The sequence below is a fragment of the Schistocerca americana genome, chromosome 3 (assembly GCF_021461395.2).
Source record: "Schistocerca americana isolate TAMUIC-IGC-003095 chromosome 3, iqSchAmer2.1, whole genome shotgun sequence".
Taxonomy (NCBI): domain Eukaryota; kingdom Metazoa; phylum Arthropoda; class Insecta; order Orthoptera; family Acrididae; genus Schistocerca; species Schistocerca americana.
In genome coordinates, this window is record NC_060121.1 from 572,984,354 (window position 1) to 573,006,351 (window position 21,998).

General features: G+C 40.1%; 1 protein-coding gene across 1 annotated transcript in view; it reads right to left on the reverse strand.

Annotated features, from left to right (window-relative positions):
- The window catches only part of LOC124607258 (cholinesterase-like), a 99,507-nt gene that overhangs the window by 29,318 nt on the left and 48,191 nt on the right, over positions 1-21,998 (reverse strand). Inside the window, exons 7-8 of the mRNA XM_047139533.1 lie at positions 19,593-19,774; positions 13,384-13,513 (exon numbers count right to left, since the gene is read on the reverse strand). Coding sequence (XP_046995489.1) covers positions 13,384-13,513; positions 19,593-19,774 — 312 coding nt within the window. The remainder of the gene's footprint in view (positions 1-13,383; positions 13,514-19,592; positions 19,775-21,998) is intronic.

The window sequence follows — 21,998 nt, forward strand, 5'->3', positions numbered from 1 at the left end:
TGCCAACGTGCTGAAGCTTCCCTAGACAGCAAGATTCACCAGACCTGTCGCCAGTCGAGAACGTGTGGAATAAGGTGAGACTCATGAGTCTGTCCTTCGAATAACTCTTGCAGAACTACGTGAACAGGTCGCGTAGGTGTGACATAACGCATCCCAGGACAGTGTTCGTTATTTATCTGGAGTCAGCGCCTGCGTTTCCATCCGTGTTTCAGCATGAATCGATACCCAGTACCTCATAACCGCTTGTGCTATTGATACTATTGATGTTATTGAAGCTATTGATGTGGTAATTTCTTATACTCCATACGCACTGTTGCAACAATAAATATTGAACTATCCCAAATTCCGTATATATATCCTTTTTAATAATTGACTAATCTCTTATATCTTACTACCACCATTATGATGAAAATCGTTTACCGTTATTTAGACCTCAGTTATGGTATATAATGTTGTATGTAAACGATCTTTCTTGTGCTTCAGTTTGTTATGAAGATTTGTAGTTTACTTTCTTAAAAATAGTGAGATATCGGCTAAGGCCGATAAACCTTTGTAAATTTCCAGTTTGATAGAATTTTACGTGTAAATTGGATCCCTTCGCTTATATTTCAGTAGGCTCTTATTGTCATGTCATGTTTTTACCCGTTAAAGCCCTGTTCGTTCAGTTATAAGATGAACTTTACTGATGTTAATTATTTGCTTATAAATACGTTTACATTGTGTATTTCCTTTAAATTTGATTAGAATGTTAATATTTTACGCACGTTACATAATCGACTGCTAGCGACATCTATCGATCGTGGCCTCAAGCACCTTATCAATCTTAGTGGCCGTCAGCCCTTCACTGCAGTACTGGCCACACATGTTTACGCGATGTGTATTTAAAATATTGTGTTTTTTGGTCGTTGTAATGGTCATCGACTGCAATACTATTCTCATACACCACACTGTAAAAAGATACCTGTGATAATCACTGTTGTGAGACAACGCAAATACTGGGAAGCTGTGTCACTCAACGCCTTTGGTAAGACGATACCATTTACATACATATTCATTCTAGTGGATCGTTTTCATTTATGTAAATATGGTTTCTCTGACCCACTATCATTTCCTCATGGTAATGTTCGTTTTTCAGTCATGGCACCTTCGTTCTACTTGACTGGCTACAAACGATGTAAAGCTATTTTACCTATATGTTCTGTATGGATATCGTCATTTCTAAAAAAAGTATTTTAACTGTGTGTTAAGCCGTTGGGGCAGTGGCACTAATAAAGGATGTTTTATCGAATGTAACCTGTAATTACTTTTTGTATACTTTAGAACTTTTCTACGATTTTATGTACAGATTTGTATTTTGCATCTGTAATTTTGATTCCTGTAAGCTGTTGTACGTTGCCATATTCTAAAGTGTAATTATATATCCTACATCTGAAGATGTTTAACTGAAACTAGTAAACACAGTAAAATTTTTTTGCGATAAAGACTTGTACGATTTTCAGTTCTTAAAAATTACTACAGATAGCTTGTTCACAGCGTTGCAGTGTCAGTGAACATGAATAAATTGTTAATGAATACATCTTGTTCTGTTTTTATGTCGAATTTTAATGGATTCTGAGTTTTATTATGGCTTAGATCTTGGCGTTGTCGAGTTGGTCCCTTCTTTCAGTCAGGTTGTATCGCAATTTCCTCTTCTCCTGAATTCTATTCAGTACCTCCTCATTACTTACGTGATCTACCCATCTAATCTTCATCATTCTTCTGTAGCACAACATTTCGAAGGCTTTAATTCTCTTCTTGTCTAAACTATTTACCGTCCACGTTTCACTTTATACTCGATGTTAGCAAATTTCTCTTCTTCAGAAACGCTTTACTTGCCATAGCCAGTCTACATTTTATCCTCTCTACTTCGACTATCATCAGTTATTTTGCTTCCAAAATAGGAAAACTCATGTACTACTTTAAGTGTCTCATTTCGAAATCTAATTCCGTCAGCATCATCCGACTTATTTCTTTCATTATACTCGTTTTGCTTTTGTTGATGTTCATCTTATATCCTCCTGTCAAGACACTGTCCATTCAGTTCAACTGCTCATCCCCCTACTTTGCTGTCTCTGGCACAGTTACAACGTCATCTGCGAACCTCAAAGTTTTTACTTCTTCTCCATAGATTTTAATACCTACTCCGAATTTTTCTTTTGTTTCCTTTACTGCTTGCTCAATATACAGACTGAATAACATCGGGGATAGGCTACAACCCTGTCGCACTCCCTCCTCAACCACTGCTGCCATTTCGTGCCCCTCGACTCTTATAGCTGCCATATAGTTTCTGTATAAATTGTAAATAGCCTTTCACTCCTTGTATTTTACCCCTTCCACCTTCAGAATTGGAAAGAGAGTATTCCAGTCAACATTGTCAAAAGCTTTCTCCAAGTTCACATATGCTAGTAGCGTAGGTTTGCCTTTCCTTAATCAATCTCCTAAGTTACGTCGTAGGGCCAGCATTGGCTCACGTGTTCCAACATTTCTACGGAATCCAAACTGATCTTTCCCGAGGTCGGCTTCTGCCAGGTTTTCCATTCGTCTGTAAAGAATTCGTGTTAGTATTTTGCACCCATGACTCATTAAACTGTCAGTTCGGTTATTTTCACACCTGTCGACACCAGCCCGTTGGACACTATGAACCGGCGGTATACCCGTGGACTGTTCGAGCAAAAACATAAGTGTCCGTCGAAGCTCTAACATTAGCTAAAAACTGAATTTCGGTATGTGCAACCGTTCACAAAATATAATGGGTGTTTACATCTGATGTGACTCACCTTGTATAGAGAGGCCCTGCAAGGGAAATAACGTGTAACCAGTATTATGAAAACGGAAGAGAAGTACATAAAGTTGATGCGGGTGTTACGGTTTTTTCTTCTAGTCATCATCAGTCTTCTGACTGGTCTGATGCGAGCCACCACGAATTCCTCTCCCATACCAATTCCTTTCATCTCAGAGTAGCACTTACAACCTACGTCCTGAAGGTTTTGCTGGATGTATTCCAGTGTCTGTCTTCCTCTACAGTTTTTGCTCTCTACAGCTCTCTCTAGTACCTGATGTCTGAACAGATATCCTACGAGTTGTGGTATTACTACAACACTGAAATAGCAAAGTGGAAACATGGCAACTGAAACATTTCCATAGAATTAATAAAATTCTTGGGAGAGCCATCCATGACAGAATTATTTTACCTTGTGTGCAAAGTATGTGAGACAGGGGAAATGTCCTCGGACATTTGGATGAATAATATAATTCCAAGAAGACAGGTGCTGACAGGTGTGAATACTAGCTATCTGTAATTCACGGTTGCAAAATGTTGATACAGTTATTTATTGCAAAATGGAAAAATTGGTAGAGGCTGACCTGGGAGAAGATGAGTTTGGGATCCGGAGAAATGTAGAAACGGCCGACATTCATTTGTCGTTGAAGATAGGTTAACGAAAGTCAAACCTAAGTTTGTAGCATTTGTGGATTCAGGGAACATTTTTGACTATGTGGACTGGACTACAGTCTTTGAAATTTTAAAGGCAGCAGGGATAAAATATAGGGACAGAAAGGTTATTTGCACCTTATACAGAAACCATCTGTGTGAATACCTAGGGGACTAAACTGCTGAGAGTATCTATCCCTAGACTTACAGACTACTTAAACTAACCTATGGTGAGGACAACACACACAACCATGCCCGAGGGAGGACTCGAACGTCCGGCGGGAGTGGTTGCGAAATCCGTGACATGGCGCACCCAACCGTGCGGCATAGAAACCATACTGCAAGTGTAAGAATCGAAAGAGATGAAAGGGAAGTAGTATTTGAGAAATGAGTGAGACAAGGGTTTAGCCTATCCTCGATGTTATCCAGACTGTACATTGAGCAAGCAGCAAGGAGAACCAAAGACATCTTTACGGAAGCAAAGTTCAAAGAGAAGAAACAAACGCTTTGCTGTTTGCGAGTGACATAGTAATTCTGTTAGAGACAGCGAAGAACTTGGAAGAACAGTTGAACGGAATGAATAGTGCGTTAAAAAGTGTTTATAATAAGGACATCGACAAAAATATGAAAAAGGTAATGGACTTTAGTCAAAGTAATTTAGACGATACCGAGGGTATTAGGAAATAAGACAGTAAATGCAGTATATAAGATTCGTTATTTGGGCAGCAACATAACTGATTGTGACAGAAGCGCGGAAGTAATAAAATGCAGACTGGTAATAACAAGAAAAGCATTTCTGAAAAAGACTAATTTCTCTACATATGTATGCGCTGAATAGACAGAAGCACCCTGTCACCAGTTACAACCCCCTAACTTTTCCACTTGTGTACATTGTGAATTTACGTCCCTGTTTCAAAACAAAAAATTTTCTCATAGTGTTTAACACTAACCCTCCTTTAGCCGCTAAGTCCCCTATCCGTGCAACCCATCTTTCAAAGGGAGCATTTGTCTTCCTTTTCAATACTTCCTCAGTCACCATTCCGCTTGAAGGGGAGGGTTGTGCATATTATCTACTGTTTAGAGGAGTTTGAGAGTGTTTTATTCATATTTGGATTACCAGATTTCCCTTCTCTCAGCGTCAGAGTTAATTTATACTTGCAAGACCAGCCGCAAGACTTTCGAACTGGGGTCAGCCGATGTCGCAGAAGCAAAGTAGTCCATACTGGCCAGATACTGCTAATTAGGGACCCTTTACCAATGTCGCCTCCAGCACCCAATAGAAATGTGGGAAGGACGTCAATGTGCCTTTGGGGATTATTGATTTGACTGCCAACCCGACAAAATGCACTTCTCTTCCTCTCCTGTCCCATTCTTCGGACTTCCGTGAATCGTAAACCAGCTGTGGTTGCTCCTATTAGTAGCTGATCCCCTGTTCGCCTACGTCAGGTGCGCCCCTTGTATTCTGAGGTATATTGAAGTACGATTTTTTCTCTATTCGTTTGCCTGTTACCATCTGAAAATATTGTATATTGTTACTGGATGCACAAACCCTCGCCCTACCTAATGTCTGGAACAGGAAATTTTTTTTGTGTCGGCAATTTGTTACAATTTTGTTGATGCTGATGTGTAACTGAATATGAGATAGCAATCTATGGTAGCAATTTGTTACAATTTTGTATAACAGTGGTGACGTATGTGGCAATTTGTTAGATTTTTATTAGATATGGTCAAATAGGATGAAGTTGACAACTGGGCAGAAGTTGACTGAAAAGTTTAAAAAACTTCATGTTCAGAGGATTTATTTTTTAATTTTTTTATTAGCTAAAACTTTTATTCGCCTGACTGACGTAAAACAGCTATTGTAACTAAGTCTTATGTGAGTCGTGCATTGACCCCTTGCAGTATATGCAGCAGCACTTGTTTATAACAGCCTAGTGACAGAGTGAGGGAGTCATCGTTGAGGTGTCTGTATATTAACTTACGAATTTGTCATACATGCTGCAGTTTGTTCCACGAAACAGTTCAGAACATAAGAGTTGTCAGAGTGAAAATGCTGTAAATGCGTGCAAATATGAATTAGGTGAGTTGAAGATATATAGCCTGGATGTTTATTACAAGTTCCTGTCAAACTGAGGTTGACCGCTGGTATGAAGCTGATTGAAAAGTTAGAAAAAGGATCCAGATGTAGCAAACATACTGCCAACTAGAAGAAGAGGGATTTCTTTATTTCTAAGGTGACACGTCGGCGTTCAAAGTGCAGGGAAGACATTTTTTGTGTTTGATATTTTTGAATTTCATACAGCAAATTAGTGCTTAAACTTTATTTGTGTGATACCCTAAAATTAGTACCAGATGATTATAATTAGAGTGCTGCTAGTACCAGATGTTCTCTTTTGGCTTTAAATATCATTTGACAGTGAAGTTTGGTAGATGTTCTAATGTGTTACTACAAAAACGACTTGCACTGAAAAAACAGTTCCAGTTGTGGCCACCAGGTGCAGATCTATTGCAGTGAATGCCAGAAACACGTAGAGCAATATTTGCATATTATGATGGACTAGGAATGGAACATGGGCAGAAAAATAAAAACAAGAGAAAAGGCATAATGTTGACTTTACTATTAATTGACATTTACACAATTTGTTCAGTATGAGCGCCAGAGATGTTGACTAGAAGCTACTTCTGTAAAATTAGGTTATTAACACTTGCTCCAGCAGTTCCTGTCAAATCTGAGCAACATGTTGATGCATTCTTCTAGATATGTGAAAAGCCAAAAATTGCATGGATTGAGATTGTGCCATGTATCTGGAAAACATCTGGAGATAAAATGTTCATAGAAGGTTACATCAAGCAGAGGGGGAAGTTACATGAGATATTCTACGTCTCGTGTAATAACAGTGGCTTCCATACAGTTGCTGTCTTCCAAATCAGGAATCTCATGCTGGACGAGGAGGCCTCGGTAACATGCTCACATTATAGCTCTCCTGTCAGACCGTCTGACGTATACTCTTCAAAGAAGAACAGAGTGAGAATAAAGATGGTTGTGAATCCATACCAACACAGCACCATACGACAACGGTGCTTCATACGCAACAGTACCCAGAATTGGCAATTCTGTGTGTTCACTACTCCGAACAGCATAAAATGCGCCTTGGTACTGCATAGAATATTGCTCAGCCACATGTCATGAACTTCGATTCATGGCAGAACCTGAAGAGAAAATTCAGAACATTGTTGCAAACTGTGACGTTTCCGTTGCTGCATCTTCTTGATCTTGTATGGGTAACAGTGTGAAATAGACAGCAAAACTTTCTGTGCTGTGGACTATAGGGTGGACAAGGCTCGTGACACTGCTTGTACTGCATGGCTGGTCACAGCAGCACCTCTTCAATAACTTAGAGCAGGACCGGATGCGTTCCTCTTCCAGGTGCCACACGAATCTCAACCACGTTTCCGAATTTATTATCGTCTCCTTTAAACCATTTAATGGCATTGGGGCTTTGTTCAGAACTTTCAGTTGGCGATACTCTCTCAATGCAGCACTCTAATTGCTGCCATTTAAATGAAACAGAGTCTCTAATAGAGCAAAGTATATCTTCTCGATGGCCATACTCTTCACTCACGTTATGGCTTGTCAGATGATAGCATGGATGTCACACCGTCATAGAAACTGTACACAACGCCAGATTTACACCTGGTGGCCAAAATTGGAAATAATTTGTTTTCCAGTGTTAATCAGTTCAACATTAATACATTAGCATATCTACAAAGTTTGGCTCTCATACAATATTTACGGCACACACTGCACCTCCGTGAGTAGCAGAACATTAATTATAACCAACCAGTTTTCGAATATAATTATTATTCTATATTTATTTTTCAATTACTGATAAATTTCAGAACAATTAAAGCCTCCCTGTAGTCGTAAAGAATCCATAATTATCTTATAAAATACAATCGGTAAAATTCAAACCCCAAGCGATGTGAAGCGGACTGAAGCAACATGTTAGAGCAATGGGTAACAAAGACCAAAAATTTTATTACCACAGCTAAGTACCCATACTCTGAAAGAAAAACCACTACGTTAATTTCATTGATTTCAGAAATGTTTAAGATTAAACTCCAATCCTGGTCATCATCAACCCATTTGACAGTATTTATACGTAACCAAATAAATAACAGCGATGTATGAGACGCGATGTGGCACAATTTTGTGTAACAATGTTAGTGTATAGCTTAATTTGTGACAATTTTGCTGTAACGTGGGGCAGTTTGTAACAGTTTGCTGTAAGTTGTTGATCCATGTGGCAATTTGCTAAAATTTTGTTGTAAAATTAGGCAATATGATAGAATTTTACTGTAAATGTGGATAATTTCTTACGATTTTGATCTACCATTAGGCATTTTATTACTATTTTGCTGTAATCTGGGTCAATTTAATTAAATGTTTTTTAAAAATTGGACAGTTGGTTACAATTTTGCTGTAATGTGGGGCAGTTTGTTAACATTTTGCTGTAATATGTGACTAATTTTATAAAATTTGCTGACCATAGGACACTTTGCTACAATTTTGTCGTATCACGAGCAATTTGCAATAGTATTTCTGTAACATGGTGATGTGTGTCAGAGCATCATGTAGTCGCCGCTGTGTGATTGCACAGGTCAGCGTTATCAGTAGATGACAATAATCATTTTTGTAACGCAAGATAAAGTTAGTAACATAGCATTGAGTCCCTGCTGTCATGAACTGACTCTAAATGCAAAGCAACCCTCGTGATTACCAATATGAATGTTTATTACTGCAGTCCCCTCAAAGAACCATAGACCTTGCAGTTGGTGCGGAGGCTTGCGTACCCCAGCGATACAGATAGCCGCACCGCCGGTGCAACCACAACGGAGGGGTATCTGCTGAGAGGCCACACAAACGTGTAGTTCCTGGAGAGGGGCAGCAGACTTCTCAGTAGTTACGGGGGAAACAGTCTGGATGATTGACGGATCTGGCCTTGTAACACTATCCAAAACGGCCTTGCTGTGCTGCTACTGCGAACGGCTGAAAGCAAGTGGAAACTACAGCCGTAATTACTCCCGAGGGCATGCAGCTTTACTGCATTGTTAAATGATGACGGCATCCTCTTGGGTAAAATATTGCGGAGATAAAATAGTCCACCATTCGGATCTCGGGGTTGGGGACTACCTAAGAAGACGTCCTTATCAGGATTAAGAAAACTGGCGTTCTACGGATCGGAGCGTGGAATGTCAGATCCCTTAATCGGACAGGTAGGTTAGAAAATTTAAAAAGGGAAATGGATAGGTTAAAGTTAGTTATACTGAGAATTAGCGAAGTTCGGTGGCAGGAGGAACAAGACTTTTGGTCAGGTGAATACAGGGCTATAAATACAAAATCAAATAGGGGTAATGCAGGAGTAGGTTTAATAATGAATAAAAAAATAGGAATGCGGTTAAGCTACTACAAACAGCACAGCGAACGCATTATTGTGGCCAAGATAGACACTAAGCCCACGCCTACTACAGTAGTACAAGTTTATACGCCAACTAGCTCTGCAAATTACGAAGGAATTGATGAAATGTATGATAAGTTAAAAGAAATTATTCAGATAGTGAAGGGAGACGAAAACTTAATAGTCATGGGTGACTGGAATTCGATAGTAAGAAGAGGAAGAGAAGGTAACGTAGTAGGTGAATATGGATTGGGGGTAAGAAATGAAAGCGGAAGTCGAATAGTAGAATTTTGCACAGAGCATAACTTAATCATAGCTCACACTTGGCTCAAGAATCATAAAAGAAAGTTGTAATCATGGAAGAAGCCTGGAGATACTGACAGGTTTCAGATAGATTATATAATGTGAGCATAACTTAATCATAGCTCACACTTGGCTCAAGAATCATAAAAGAAAGCTGTATACATAGAAGAATCCTGGAGATACTGACAGGTTTCAGATAGATTATATAATGGTAAGGAAGAGATTTAGGAATTAGGTTTTAAATTGAAAGACATTCCCAGAGACAGTTGTGGACTTTGACCACAATCTATTGGTTATGAACTGTAGATTAAAACTGAAGAACCTGCAAAAAGGTGGGAATTTAAGGAGTTGGGACCTGGATAAACCGACTAAACCAGAGGTTGTACAGAGTTTCAGGGAGAGCATAATGGAACAATTGACAAGAATGGAGAAAAGAAATACAGTAGACGAAGAATGTGTAGTTTTGGGGGATGAAGTAGTGAAGGCAGGAGAGAATCAAGTAGGTAAAAAGACGAGGGCTAGTAGCAAACCTTGGTTGACAGAAGAAATATTGAATTTCATTGATGAAAGAAGAAAATATAAAAATGAAGCAGGCCAAAAGGAACAAAAACGTCTCAAAAATTAGAACGACAGAAAGTGCAAAATGGCTAAGCAGGCATGGCTAGAGGACAAATGTAAGGATGTTGGGGCTTATCTCACTAGAGGTAAGATAGATACTGCCTACAGGAAAATTAATGAGACCTTTGGAGAAAAGAGAACCAGTTGAATATCAAGAGCTCAGATGGAAAACCCAGTTCTAAGCAAAGAAGGGAAAGCAGAAAGGTGGAAGGAGTATGTAGAGGGTCTATAGAAGGGCGAGGTACTTGAGGGCAATATAATGGAAATGGAAGAGGATACAGATGAAATGGGAGATATGATACTGCATGAAGAGTTTGACAGAGCACTGTAAGACCTGATTCGAAACAAGGCCTCGGGAGTAGACAACATTCCATTAGAGCTACTGACAGCCTTGGGTGAGCCATTCCTGACGAAACTCTATTATCTGGTGAGCAAGATGTATGAGACAGGCGAAATACCCTCAGACTTCAAGAAGAATATAATTATTCCAATCTCAAAGAAAGCAGGTGTGGACAGATATGAAAATTACCGAACTATCAGTTTAATAAGTCACAGCTGCAAAATACGAACGCGAATTCTTTACAGACGAATGGAAAAATTGGTAGAAACCGACCTCGGCGAAGATCAGTTTGGATTCCGCAGAAATGTTGGAACACGTGTGGGAATACTGACCCTACGACTTATCTTAGAAAATACATTAAGGAAAGGCAAACCTACATTTCTAGCATATGTAGACGTAGAGAAAGTTTTTGACAATGTTGACTGGAATACTCTCTTTCAAATTCTAAAGGTGGCTGGGGTAAAATACAGGGAGCGAAAGGCTATTTACAATCTGTACAGAAACCAGATGGCAGTTATAAGAGTCGAGGGCCATGAAAGGGAAAAAGCGGTTGGGAAGGGAGACAGGGTTGTACCCTGTCCCCGATGTTATTCAATCTGTATATTGAGCAAGCAGTGAAGGAAACAAAAGAAAAATTCGGAGTAGGTATTAAAGTCCATGGAGAAGAAACAAAAACGTTGAGTTTCGCTGATGACATTGTAATTCAGTCAGAGACAGCAAAGGACTTGGAAGAGCAGTTGAACGGAATGGACAGTGTCTTGAAAGGAGGATACAAGATGAGCATCAACAAAAGCAAAACGAGGATAATGGAATGTAGTCGAATTAAGTCGGATGATGCTGAGGGAATCAGATTAGCAAATGAGACACTTAAAGTAGTAAAGGAGTTTTGCTATTTAGGGAGCAAAATAACTGATGATGGTCGAAGTAGAGTGGATATAAAATGTAGACTGGCAATGGCAAGTAAAGCGTTTCTGAAGAAGAGAAATTTGTTAACATCGGGTATAGATTTGACAGGAAGTCGTTTCTGAGAGTATTTGTATGGAGTGTAGCCATGTATGGAAGTGAAACATGGACGATACATAGTTCGGACAAGAAGGGAATAGAAGCTTTCGTAATGCGGTCCTATAGAAGAATGCTGAAGATTAGATGGGTAGATCACATAACTAATGAGGAGGTATTGAATAGAATTGGGGGCAAGAGGAGTTTGTGGCACACCTTGACTAGAATAAAGGATCGGTTGGTAGGACATGTTCTGAGGCATCAAGGGATCATCAGTTTAGTATTAGCGTGGAGGGTAAAAATCGTAGAGGGAGCCCAAGAGATGAATACACTAAACAGATTCAGAAGGATGTAGGCTGCAGTACGTACAGGGAGATGAAGCAGCTTGCACAGGATAGAGTAGCCTGGAGAGCTGCATCAAACCAGTCTCATGACTGAAGGCCACAACAACAATAACAACAACAACAATATTACTGCAGTTCAGTGAAATGTCATGATGTCAACGCTGTGAAGTACCACACATTAGTACATTTTTTGTATGAGAACAATACTGAGCTGTTCTTTCACTAAGTTATAAGGGCCCTTACACATATGTATTACTTAATTGTGAAATGGTGAAGACACTTAAGCAGAAGGCCTTCTCTTCAGCCAGCGTCCCACTTGATTGCAAGTCTGGAAATGGGAACATAATATCTTTCTCAGATGTATGCAAGCTTGTGTGTGTTTGCTCGTGTGTGTGTGTGTGTGTGTGTGTGTGTGTGTGTGTGTGTGTGTGTAAAATTTACTGAGGAGGCGAAATTTTAAGTGTTTACGTAATAGTAATAGTAATACGTTACTCCAATTACGTGTCTTTTGTGGTGTGTGCACACATGAGAGATGAAATTTCCTGACAATGCAGAATTTTAGATGCTTATTTGCATTTTTTCTATGGAAATACTCTGAGTTACCCCCAGTATATATTCTGACGCTGAGTGCACACATGTGAGATAAAATTTATAGATCAAGCTTAATTTTATAAACATTGTTGGACATAAGAATTTTTAGGCAAGTACAAGCTCTAAGTTACATCATCGGTGACAGTTTATTACGTATCTCTAACAAAGAATCGAATAATTGAGAACTTGGCGAAAAATTCACATCATTCGCATACTTCTGAACTTGGTCAAGGTGGTGGCAACATACTGATGGCCCTCGTAATACTAGGCTTTGATTGTTTTCTTCGTTTTAATGCTTGGTCAAACACTGTGCTCTATTTGGGGGGGGGGGGGGGGAGGGAGGAGATGAGGGAAGAGGAGGGATTAAAGGGGCTATCAGGAGGGTTGGGTGTATTGTGACGTATATATCCAATGTCAATGATCGTATTCATGGCTGAATTTAATCCTGAGTCGCCATTGCATTCCTGTCAATGTTATTATTTACATAGATAACACCGGCAACAATGTAGATATGGCAGATTGGATTTAATGTCCCATCGTTAGCCACACAAGTCTTCATTTGAGTGGAGACGTTGAGAAATTATATCAGTTGTGTCCACTTCAATAGAACTGTTCCAACACTTGTGTTCATCAGTGTTATAAATCCAAGCCAGGATAGCCAATTAAGATTTCAGTGTGATAAAAGAGTCGTGAGAGTATGGAAGTTTAAGGTGTCTTGCCAGCTTGTGGAAACTAATAACGTAACTAAGACCTAATAACGTAACTAACGGAGAACTATATATGAGGAGGACAGCGAAACATTGTTTACATTTTGGTGTACAGCTAAACAAAGATATCAGTAACCATGTGATTTCTGAAGGAAGTGAGAGGGGCAGGAGAAGCAGAAGTTCTGAGCAAAGCCGTCAACAGCCGACACTATTAGTCCATTTATACATAGCTGATCTCTTAAACCATCCTTGAGTTGATTGTTGTAATCGATACATAGACGGCATATTGAACGAATAGTAGTCTTCTGTGAGTGAAACGTGTACAGAGGTAAAATTTGAAATTTTCCCCGCGAATCAACTGGTCAAAAAGATTTCGGGTTTGCAGCCGGTCGTCGTGAAGTTTACGACGACCGGCTGCAAACCCGAAATATTTTTGACCACGTGTACAGAGGATTGGCAAAACTATCTTCTGTGTTAAACAGTATTAAGAGCAAAAACCGACATCATCAATACAATAGGCAGTTACAGGTAACATAACTATTCGTTTACTTACCATATGGGTTAGTGAGCATGATGTCTCCTCTGTAGTCCACTACATAATAATAGACTGTCAGGTTGGAGACCTCGACGACTTTTCTAATGAAGGCATCATTGGGGTCGCAAAAGGAGAGGTCTTCGTTGAACTGCGACAATGAAACAGTCTTTTTATATTCACATCGAAAAACACAAATAATCACGATGAATGAGCTGCGAATATTTTTCATAGCAGAAGGACAGAAAAGATGATAAATAAATTTGAGAAAAAATATTTATGGAATTTGCTGATTGAAACCAAAGGATCATTACGGGTCTAGCGTCACTTTGCTTTTATTAATCAACGCAGTTCTTCCCAGTAGTAGCCTAAAATATTGACCTGACTCTGTTTGTCCCATTTACCTGTCCTGTAAAGTCAAAAATCATACACTGAAGTCTTTCACAGGTGGTTTTCTTAGCTAGTGATAAATATTCCTAATTGTATTGTTATGGTACACAAAACGTATTTGTTGGTGATGTTTCGTCCAGAGTTGCTTTGGACATCCTCAGACCTGTTCGTGGAAACTTACTGATACGTAGAGAGTAGCTCTACAGAATCGACAGGTAAGATTCACCATTTCCAGACGACAATTCGAAAGGTTAATTTTACTTTTGACAAGAATTTGTTAGAACGGGCAAACATCCACCATGCCCCTGTTTTACATTATTCTTGTTGCTTTTCGACATCCGAAGGGTTAGTCGGCAAGAATTGTTGGAAGCAGGAGTACCTTATAAAATGTCCAACGCAGGTCTGGAGGAAACTTTAGCAACATAATTATTTCTTGGACCATGAAAATGCAACTCAGAAAACTCACCAGTAGCAAAAGTTAAACATTTCAATGTTTTCATTCTGATGAATACCTGACAAATGGATATAAAAAATGATACGTCATCTAGAAACGAACCTAATACTAATACATTGATAACGATCACCCCAGTCGAGATAAATTGCCAAGACTGGGTTTTATATGATTCTATAAAAGTGCGAAAATAAAACTGTGCTTTTTCTTTGAAGACCGGTTTTATGCAGTTCTCCACGCTCGTCTATTCTGTGCAAGTCTCTTCATCTCAGAATAAGTTCTGGAATCTACAAACCTTTCAAAAAGGCCTATTGTAGCCAAGCCTTGGTTACCCTCTATTGCTGTCACTAAACATAATTCATTCCAGTACTATTGGTTTAGGCCTAAGGATGTGTTCTGTCGAGCGGTCCCTTTTTCTATTCACGTTGAGCTACATGTCTCTTTTCCACAGCAATTCGATTCGTTACCTCTCAGATTTTGTTATATCTACTCATCTAGTCTTTAGAAGTCTGCTGTAGCATAAAATTTCTGTATACCTCACCCTCTTCTTGGCTAAACTTTACTCGTAATAGTCAACGTTTCACGTCTGTACAAAACTGCACTCAAGATAAACTCTTCAGAAAAGACGTCCTGACACTTAAATTTATACTGAATTTTGAGGATGTTCTATTTTACAGAAATATTTTCCACCTACTGCCGATATGCAATTTGTATCCTCTCTGCTTCAGTCCCTGTCTGTTATTTTGCTGCCCGACCAGCAGTACTCATATGCTATCTAAGTGCCCCAGTCCCTAATCTAATTCGCTCTGCATCTTCTGATTTAATTCGACTACATCACATTACCACTTATCTTATATATGTTCTTCCTTTCAAGGCACCATCATTACCGTTCAACTGCTATCCTTTGTCCTCTCTGTGAGAGCTACAGTTTTTTCTATACGTGGTAGATTAATGGTGTTGATGTTCAGCCGAGATACTGATGCACTTTTACGCGCTATATTTCGGCGACAGACCTAGTAATATTCTTCAGATAGTGCGAACTATGGTGACACACCTACTCGCTTTCTGAATACCAAACTGTGAAATATGGTTAGTTTCGTGGCACTATTTATAGCCGAATTCGGCTCCAGTTACACGCTGGTTCTGGTGACCTTCAATTTTTTAAGACTGTAGACTGATTTCTGTAAAAGTTGTAGATAAACGTTCCCTCTCTGTAACTTACGGCTGCTACTTTCAGAATTTCAAAGGGTGTACTCCAGTCAACACTCTCAGAATCATGCTCGAAGCAGGAAAATGCTGTAAATGCATATACACCTTCCTTTAATCTATCTTCTAAGATTAATACCAACTCGTATTTAGCGTCCAAGTCTGTCTTCTAAGATAAGGCGTAGGGTCTACATTACCTCACGCTCTCCTGTATTGTTCTTGAAACCATACTGACCTTCCTCTAGGTTATTTTGTAAATAATTCTTGTACTATGCTACCAAGCGTTGTTAAACTAATAGTTCGGTAATATTTATCTCTTTTAGCTCCTACCTTCTTTGGAATCGAATTTATTCCACTCTTCTTGAATTGTGAAGGTATTTCTTCAGGTTCATATATGTTGAATATAGGTGGAAAACTTTTGTCTTGGGGTATTCTCGCAAAATACCAGTAATTCCAGGGGAATGTCTATAACTCCAGCTACAGTGTTTAGACTTAAGTCGTTCAATGATATTTCAAACTCTCTTCGCAATACTATATTTCCTACACCCTCAACGTATACTTCTGTCATTTTCTAAAAATTTCCTTCAATTCTTTTGTATAACCATTTTATACATCCCACCACATGTTGGGTCTTCCCTTCTTTGCCTGGTACTTGGTTTCTACCTCTTGATAGTATCCTTATCTTTTCTCAAAGGATCTCTTTTGTACCTTATTAGTGGTACCTATCTCTGCCTTAGTCATGCATGCTATTCACTGATAAATAGCTTTGGATTTCACCTCTAGCCATTACTGCTTTGCCATTCTGCGCTTCCCATCAGTGTCATTTGTTGTGTTTTTATATTTTCTCATTTCACCAATTATTATCAACACGAGTATATCAATGTGCTTCTACTGTGCCTAGTCTCAGTGAATAGACTCTCACTTGCTGCTTCAACTATACTGTCTAGAATTTTTAGTAGTTCTATTGTGTGGTTATGATCGAAAGATTTAGCACATAACACGTTGGAACTAGTAAGAAAACGCAATAAAAGATGCCATTTATCTCGTCAACAAATGTACTGAATATTAAAGTGTTAAATGCCTGATTGAGCATGGTAACAACTGGCCGCGGTGCCAACTACAAGCTGTTAGGCGGCGCCACTATCAAATTTATATTGGTGTACTAACTGCACATCAAACATTAAATCGCAAGCATGTGAAAAAACAACACAAGAGTACATTAATTGATGTGAAACAGCGAGCACATTCACTCTCAATATTTAGTACATAAAAATATGAAGAGGTGTTTAGCAGTAAAGTATTACATCTGTTTTCTCATTTTTCTGTTATAAAATACGCAGTGAAGTTCAATGATCACTATCTTTTACAGGGAATTCCCATCCCTTGTAGGGAATCAGGGCAATGCTTTAATTCAAAGCTTTGGCTCAAGTTGGAACTTGTAATTTATCTGCGGTCTATGGTCGACATTGTTACTTGGAGAAACGTTCAACCTTTCGTGCACAATGTTTACAGCCAAGTTGACAATGATACCCCGTGCTATGTGATCGAATAGTATCAAGGTTCGAAAGTACTATGAGTAATCCATGGCCATGATCGACCAATCAAAGTGAAGAATAATATCCGGAGTAATTACTTGCTGAGCAAGTGGGCGATAAGAATTTCGTCATTATGCGAAGTTGAATGGAAAGTTTTCTTTCCCGTTGTGTGAGGACCCTCAAGTCGACTTTCTTGTCGTAAATAGCGTACTAAGTCTACATCTATATTTATACTCTACAAGCCACCCAACGCTGTGTGGCGGAGGGCACTTTACGTGCCTCTGTCATTACCTCCCTTTCCTGTTCCAGTCGCGTATGGTTCGCGGGAAGAACGACTGCCGGAAAGCCTCCATGCGTGCTCGAATCTCTCTAGTTTTACATTCGTGATCTCCTCGAGCTGTATAAGTAGAGGGAAGCAATATATTCGATACCTCATCCAGAAACGCACCCTCTCGAAAGCTACACCGCGATGCAGAGCGCCTCTCTTGTAGAGTCTGCCACTTTGCTAAACATCTCCGTAACGCTATCACGCTTACCAAATAATCCTGTGACGAAACGCGCCGCTCTTATTTGGATTTTCTCTATTTCCTCTGTCAACCAGACCTGGTACGGATCCCACACTGATGAGCAGTACTCAAGTGTAGGTCGCACGAGTGTTTTGTACGCCACCTCCTTTGTTGATGGACAACATTTTCTAAGGACTCTCCCAATCTATCTCAACCTGGTACCCGCCTTACCAACAGTTAATTTTATATGATCATTCCACTTCAAATCGTTCCGTACGCATACTCCCAGATATTTTACAGAAGTAACCGCTACCTGAGTTTGTTCCGCTATCATATAATCATACAACAAAGGATCCTTGTTTCTATGTATGCGCAATACATTATATTTGTCTATGTTATGGGTCAGTTGCCACTCCTTTCACCAAGTGCCTATCCGCCGCAGATCTTCCTGCATTTCGCTGCAATTTTCTAATGCTGCAACTTCTCTGTATACTACAGCATCATCCACGAAAAGCGGCATGGAACTTCCGACACTCTCTACTAGGTCATTCATATATATTGTGAAAAACAATGGTTCAATAACACTCCCCTGTGGCATGCCAGAGGTTTTGAACCGTTCATTAGCTGGAAATGTTTATGTTTGGCTCTAGTTGGAGACCACCTGTAGCTATTCATGGACTTCGTCTTCCCAAAAAAGGAAGGAATTGTCTCCAGGCTGCAGTTGTACTAGATAGGTTTGAGGAATATTCTGGAAAATCGAGCGAATGATATGGCTACCCAGATAGGCCAACATGAATCTCATCGAACTTTTATGGGAAAGATTCGAGCGGTCAGTTGATGTACAAAATCTCGCACCGGGAAGACATCCGCTATCATGACGGCTAAAGAAGCAGCATGGCTCAATGTGTCTGCAGGTGACTTACAAATACTTCTTGAGGGCATGACACGTCGAGATGCTGCACTGCGCCGGGAACATTGTCTCTCTTATTCGGCTGTCACTTTTGCCCTCTCAGTGCATAATCGAAAAACTGCGTGCAATGAATGTCTTTTATTGAAGATTAACTGTTACCTTCCGCAGTCCTATAAGCACTAGTTTTGCAACCCTCCTCTATACTACAATATCCTCACCGCACAGCATCACGGAAATTCAACGATGTCCGTCAAATGAAATATATGTATATATAAATATATGAAGTGAAAATTAAGGTTCACGTAACACTCCCTTAGGCTGCGTCTGATGTTACTTTTAGACCTGACGGTTGTGCCCCTTTAAGAACAACGTGTTGACTACCGTATGGCAGAAATTTCTGTAACCGGTTACTAAGCTGCTCAGGTGTTCCGTTAGATAGTATTTTATTCACTAAGGCAGCGTGTAATCGTATGCAATATCTTCCAAACATCGTTGTTAATTGCCTTTTAGATTTCACCGACGAAAATAGCGAACACAGTTTTGCAAGATGGATATTTGTGGAATCCAGGTATATCCGAACAGAAAAATTATCGATCTTCCAGAAGATCGTAACGCGGGATCATAAAATTCGTTCCATAATTCTGCAGCAGACTGTCATTAGCGATTCTGGTTTGCGCACACGGACATATCAGGCAAATAACCGTTCTTAGAGCACGAACCTCATTGTAATAGCTTGGTACAATCTATGTTCCAGCGAGGTAACCCACCTACTCCTAGAGGGGATACAACTTCTTTTTTCCTAGTCTACGTAGATACTTGGGCGTGTTCCATGACTTTACCTGCGTCATTTTCCATCTCAGTGAGTGACTTTATAGATGATTCTGACACATTTGCTGTCTTTACGTGAGATGAAAACATCATATGATTGTTCGACACATAGGTAGTAGGAATATGGCGTTTGATTTCACTCGGTGATTTTCGTATTGGAGTGCTTCAGTTCAGTTTGGTTTCATTGAGCTTTTGTTTGTCGACAACGTTTTGGCTTTATGTAAATGTGTGATGAAACTTTCTTTGATTATGTAGCCTTCCCTTTGACAGTCTGACTGGAAACACATCTATAGTGATGCGGCAGTTATATACTCAGAAGTCTAGCCTTACATCACAATGAGCGTATTGACATTTAATAGACAACTAAGAAAACTAGAAAGCAGTGTTAGCAATAACCAGCTCACATAGACCAGAGGGTCAGGATTATCGGCTGAAATATTGTTGTTTCCGAAGTAAAAGCCCTTCAACTCGTAGGCGGCTTCTGTCTGCTGTTCCACAGTAGGCAGGTGCAGACTGGGACCCACCACGCCTGCAAAGTCTTCGTTTAGATTGGCGATGAGCTCCGAGTTCTCAAGTACGCCAGATCCTGTGACAGAACTATGAGCCATGAGTTAGAGCGAAAACCTCCAATGGGTGGTGTGTAGGAAAGCACAGCGTATCAGATATATTTCAATGTTAAAGCAAATGAATCGCATTCTCTATCACAGAATCTGGAAGATATATTTTTACAAAGCACTTATTTATGAGAATCAAATTAATAAGCTGCAATATTTGCTATTAATTACGTTTGGCAGTGGGATATGGTACTAAAAATATGCAAGAAATTATGTTCTTCTAGTTACCTTTCAAAACGTTTTAATAATTTGCCCGCTGCAGATGTGAATATCCCCGGAAGCCCAGTCAATGTGCAAAAGAAAGCGACGGTAATAATCTTGCGGCATTAGTGGACTGCAGGTCTCTCGGTGTTGTTTAGCAGCGTAAGGGGAAATGACTTGTCCACTCTCTCGTGATACGTGACTTCTGTAGCTTAAGTTTATCTGTCTGCGGAACCGTTGTGATTCATTAAGTAGAAACGTAGTTGAAAATGATCGAGGATACTACTGTATTTTGGAGAACTTAAAGACAACTGGGCTATTTTGTGTGTAATAAAATGAGGCTTGGTGACGTCTCTAAGAATCACACTGGTAACACTGCATCTGTTTCATCTATAGAGACACATGAAGACAAGTTATAGTCTAGTTATAGAATACTGGCCATTAAAATTGCCACACCAAGAAGATATGCGGATGATAAACGGGTATCTATTGGACAAATATATTATACTATAACTGACATGTGATTACATTTTCACGCAAATTGAGTGCATAGATCCTGAGAAATAACGGCCTTGATACTCCTGGACGTTGAGTCAAACAGAGCTTGGATGGCGTGTACAGGTATAGTGCCCATGCAGTATCAACACGATACCACAGTTCATCAAGAGTAGTGACTGGCGTATTATGACGAACCAGTTGCTCGGACACCATTGATCAGGCGTTTTCAATTGGTGAGAGATCTGGAGAATGTGCTGGCCACGGCAGCAGTCTAACATTTTCTGTATCCAGAAAGACCCGTACAGGACCTGCAAAATGCGGTCGTGCATTATCCTGCTGAAATGTAGGGTTTCGCAGGGATCGGATGAAGGGTAGAGCCACGGGTCGTAACACATCTGAAATGTAACGTCCACTGTCCAAAGTGCCGTCAATGCGAACAAGAGGTGACCGAGACGTGTAACCAATGGCACCCCATACCATCACCCCGGGTGATACGCCAGTATGGCGATGAGGAATACACGCTTCCAATGTGCGTTCACCGCGATGTCGCCAAACACGGATGCGACCATCATGATGCAGTAAGCAGAACCAGGATTCATCCGAAAAAATGACGTTTCGCCATTCGTGCACCCAGATTCGTCTTTGAGTGCACCATCGCAGGCGCTCCTGTCTGTGATGCAGAGTCAAGGGTAACCGCAGCCATGGTCTCCGAGCTGATAGTCCATGGTGCTGCAAACGTCGTCGAACTGTTCGTGCAGATGCTTGTCGTCTTGCAAACGTCCCCATCTGTTGACTCAGGGATCGAGATGTGGCTGCACGATCCGTTACAGTCATGCGGATAAGATGCCTGTTATCTCGACTGCTAGTGATACAATTCCGTGTGGACCCAGCACGGCGTTCCGTATTACCCTCCTGAACCCACCGATTCCATATTCTGCCAACAGTCATTGGATCTCGACCAACGCAAGCAGCAATGTCGCGATACGATAAACCGCAATCGCGATCGGCTACAATCCGACCTTTTTCAAAGTGATAGTACGCGTTTCTCCTCCTTACACGAGCCATCACAACAACGTTTCACCAGGCAACGCCGGTCAACTGCTGTTTGTGTATGAGAAATCGGTTTTAAACTTTCCTCATGTCAGCACGTTGTAGGTGTCGCCACCGTCGCCAACCTTGTGTGAATGCTCTGAATAGCTAATCATTTGCATATCACAGCATCTTCTTCTGTCTGTTTAATTTCGCGTCTGTAGCACGTGATCTTCGTGGTGTAGCAATTTTAATGGCCAGTAGTGTACCTGCGGTGATGTGCATTCAATCTCTTTATATCTGTTTCACGTACTATCCAATATACATCTGATTATTGTGAATATATGGTGTATATTTTGAGCCCTTTGCTCTCAGGTGCATTGTGTGTTTAAGTTGGCTTTTAGGAATGATGATCCAATTTCAGAAGGGAACTTTTAAGGAACGCTTAATACTGACCGAAAATTATTA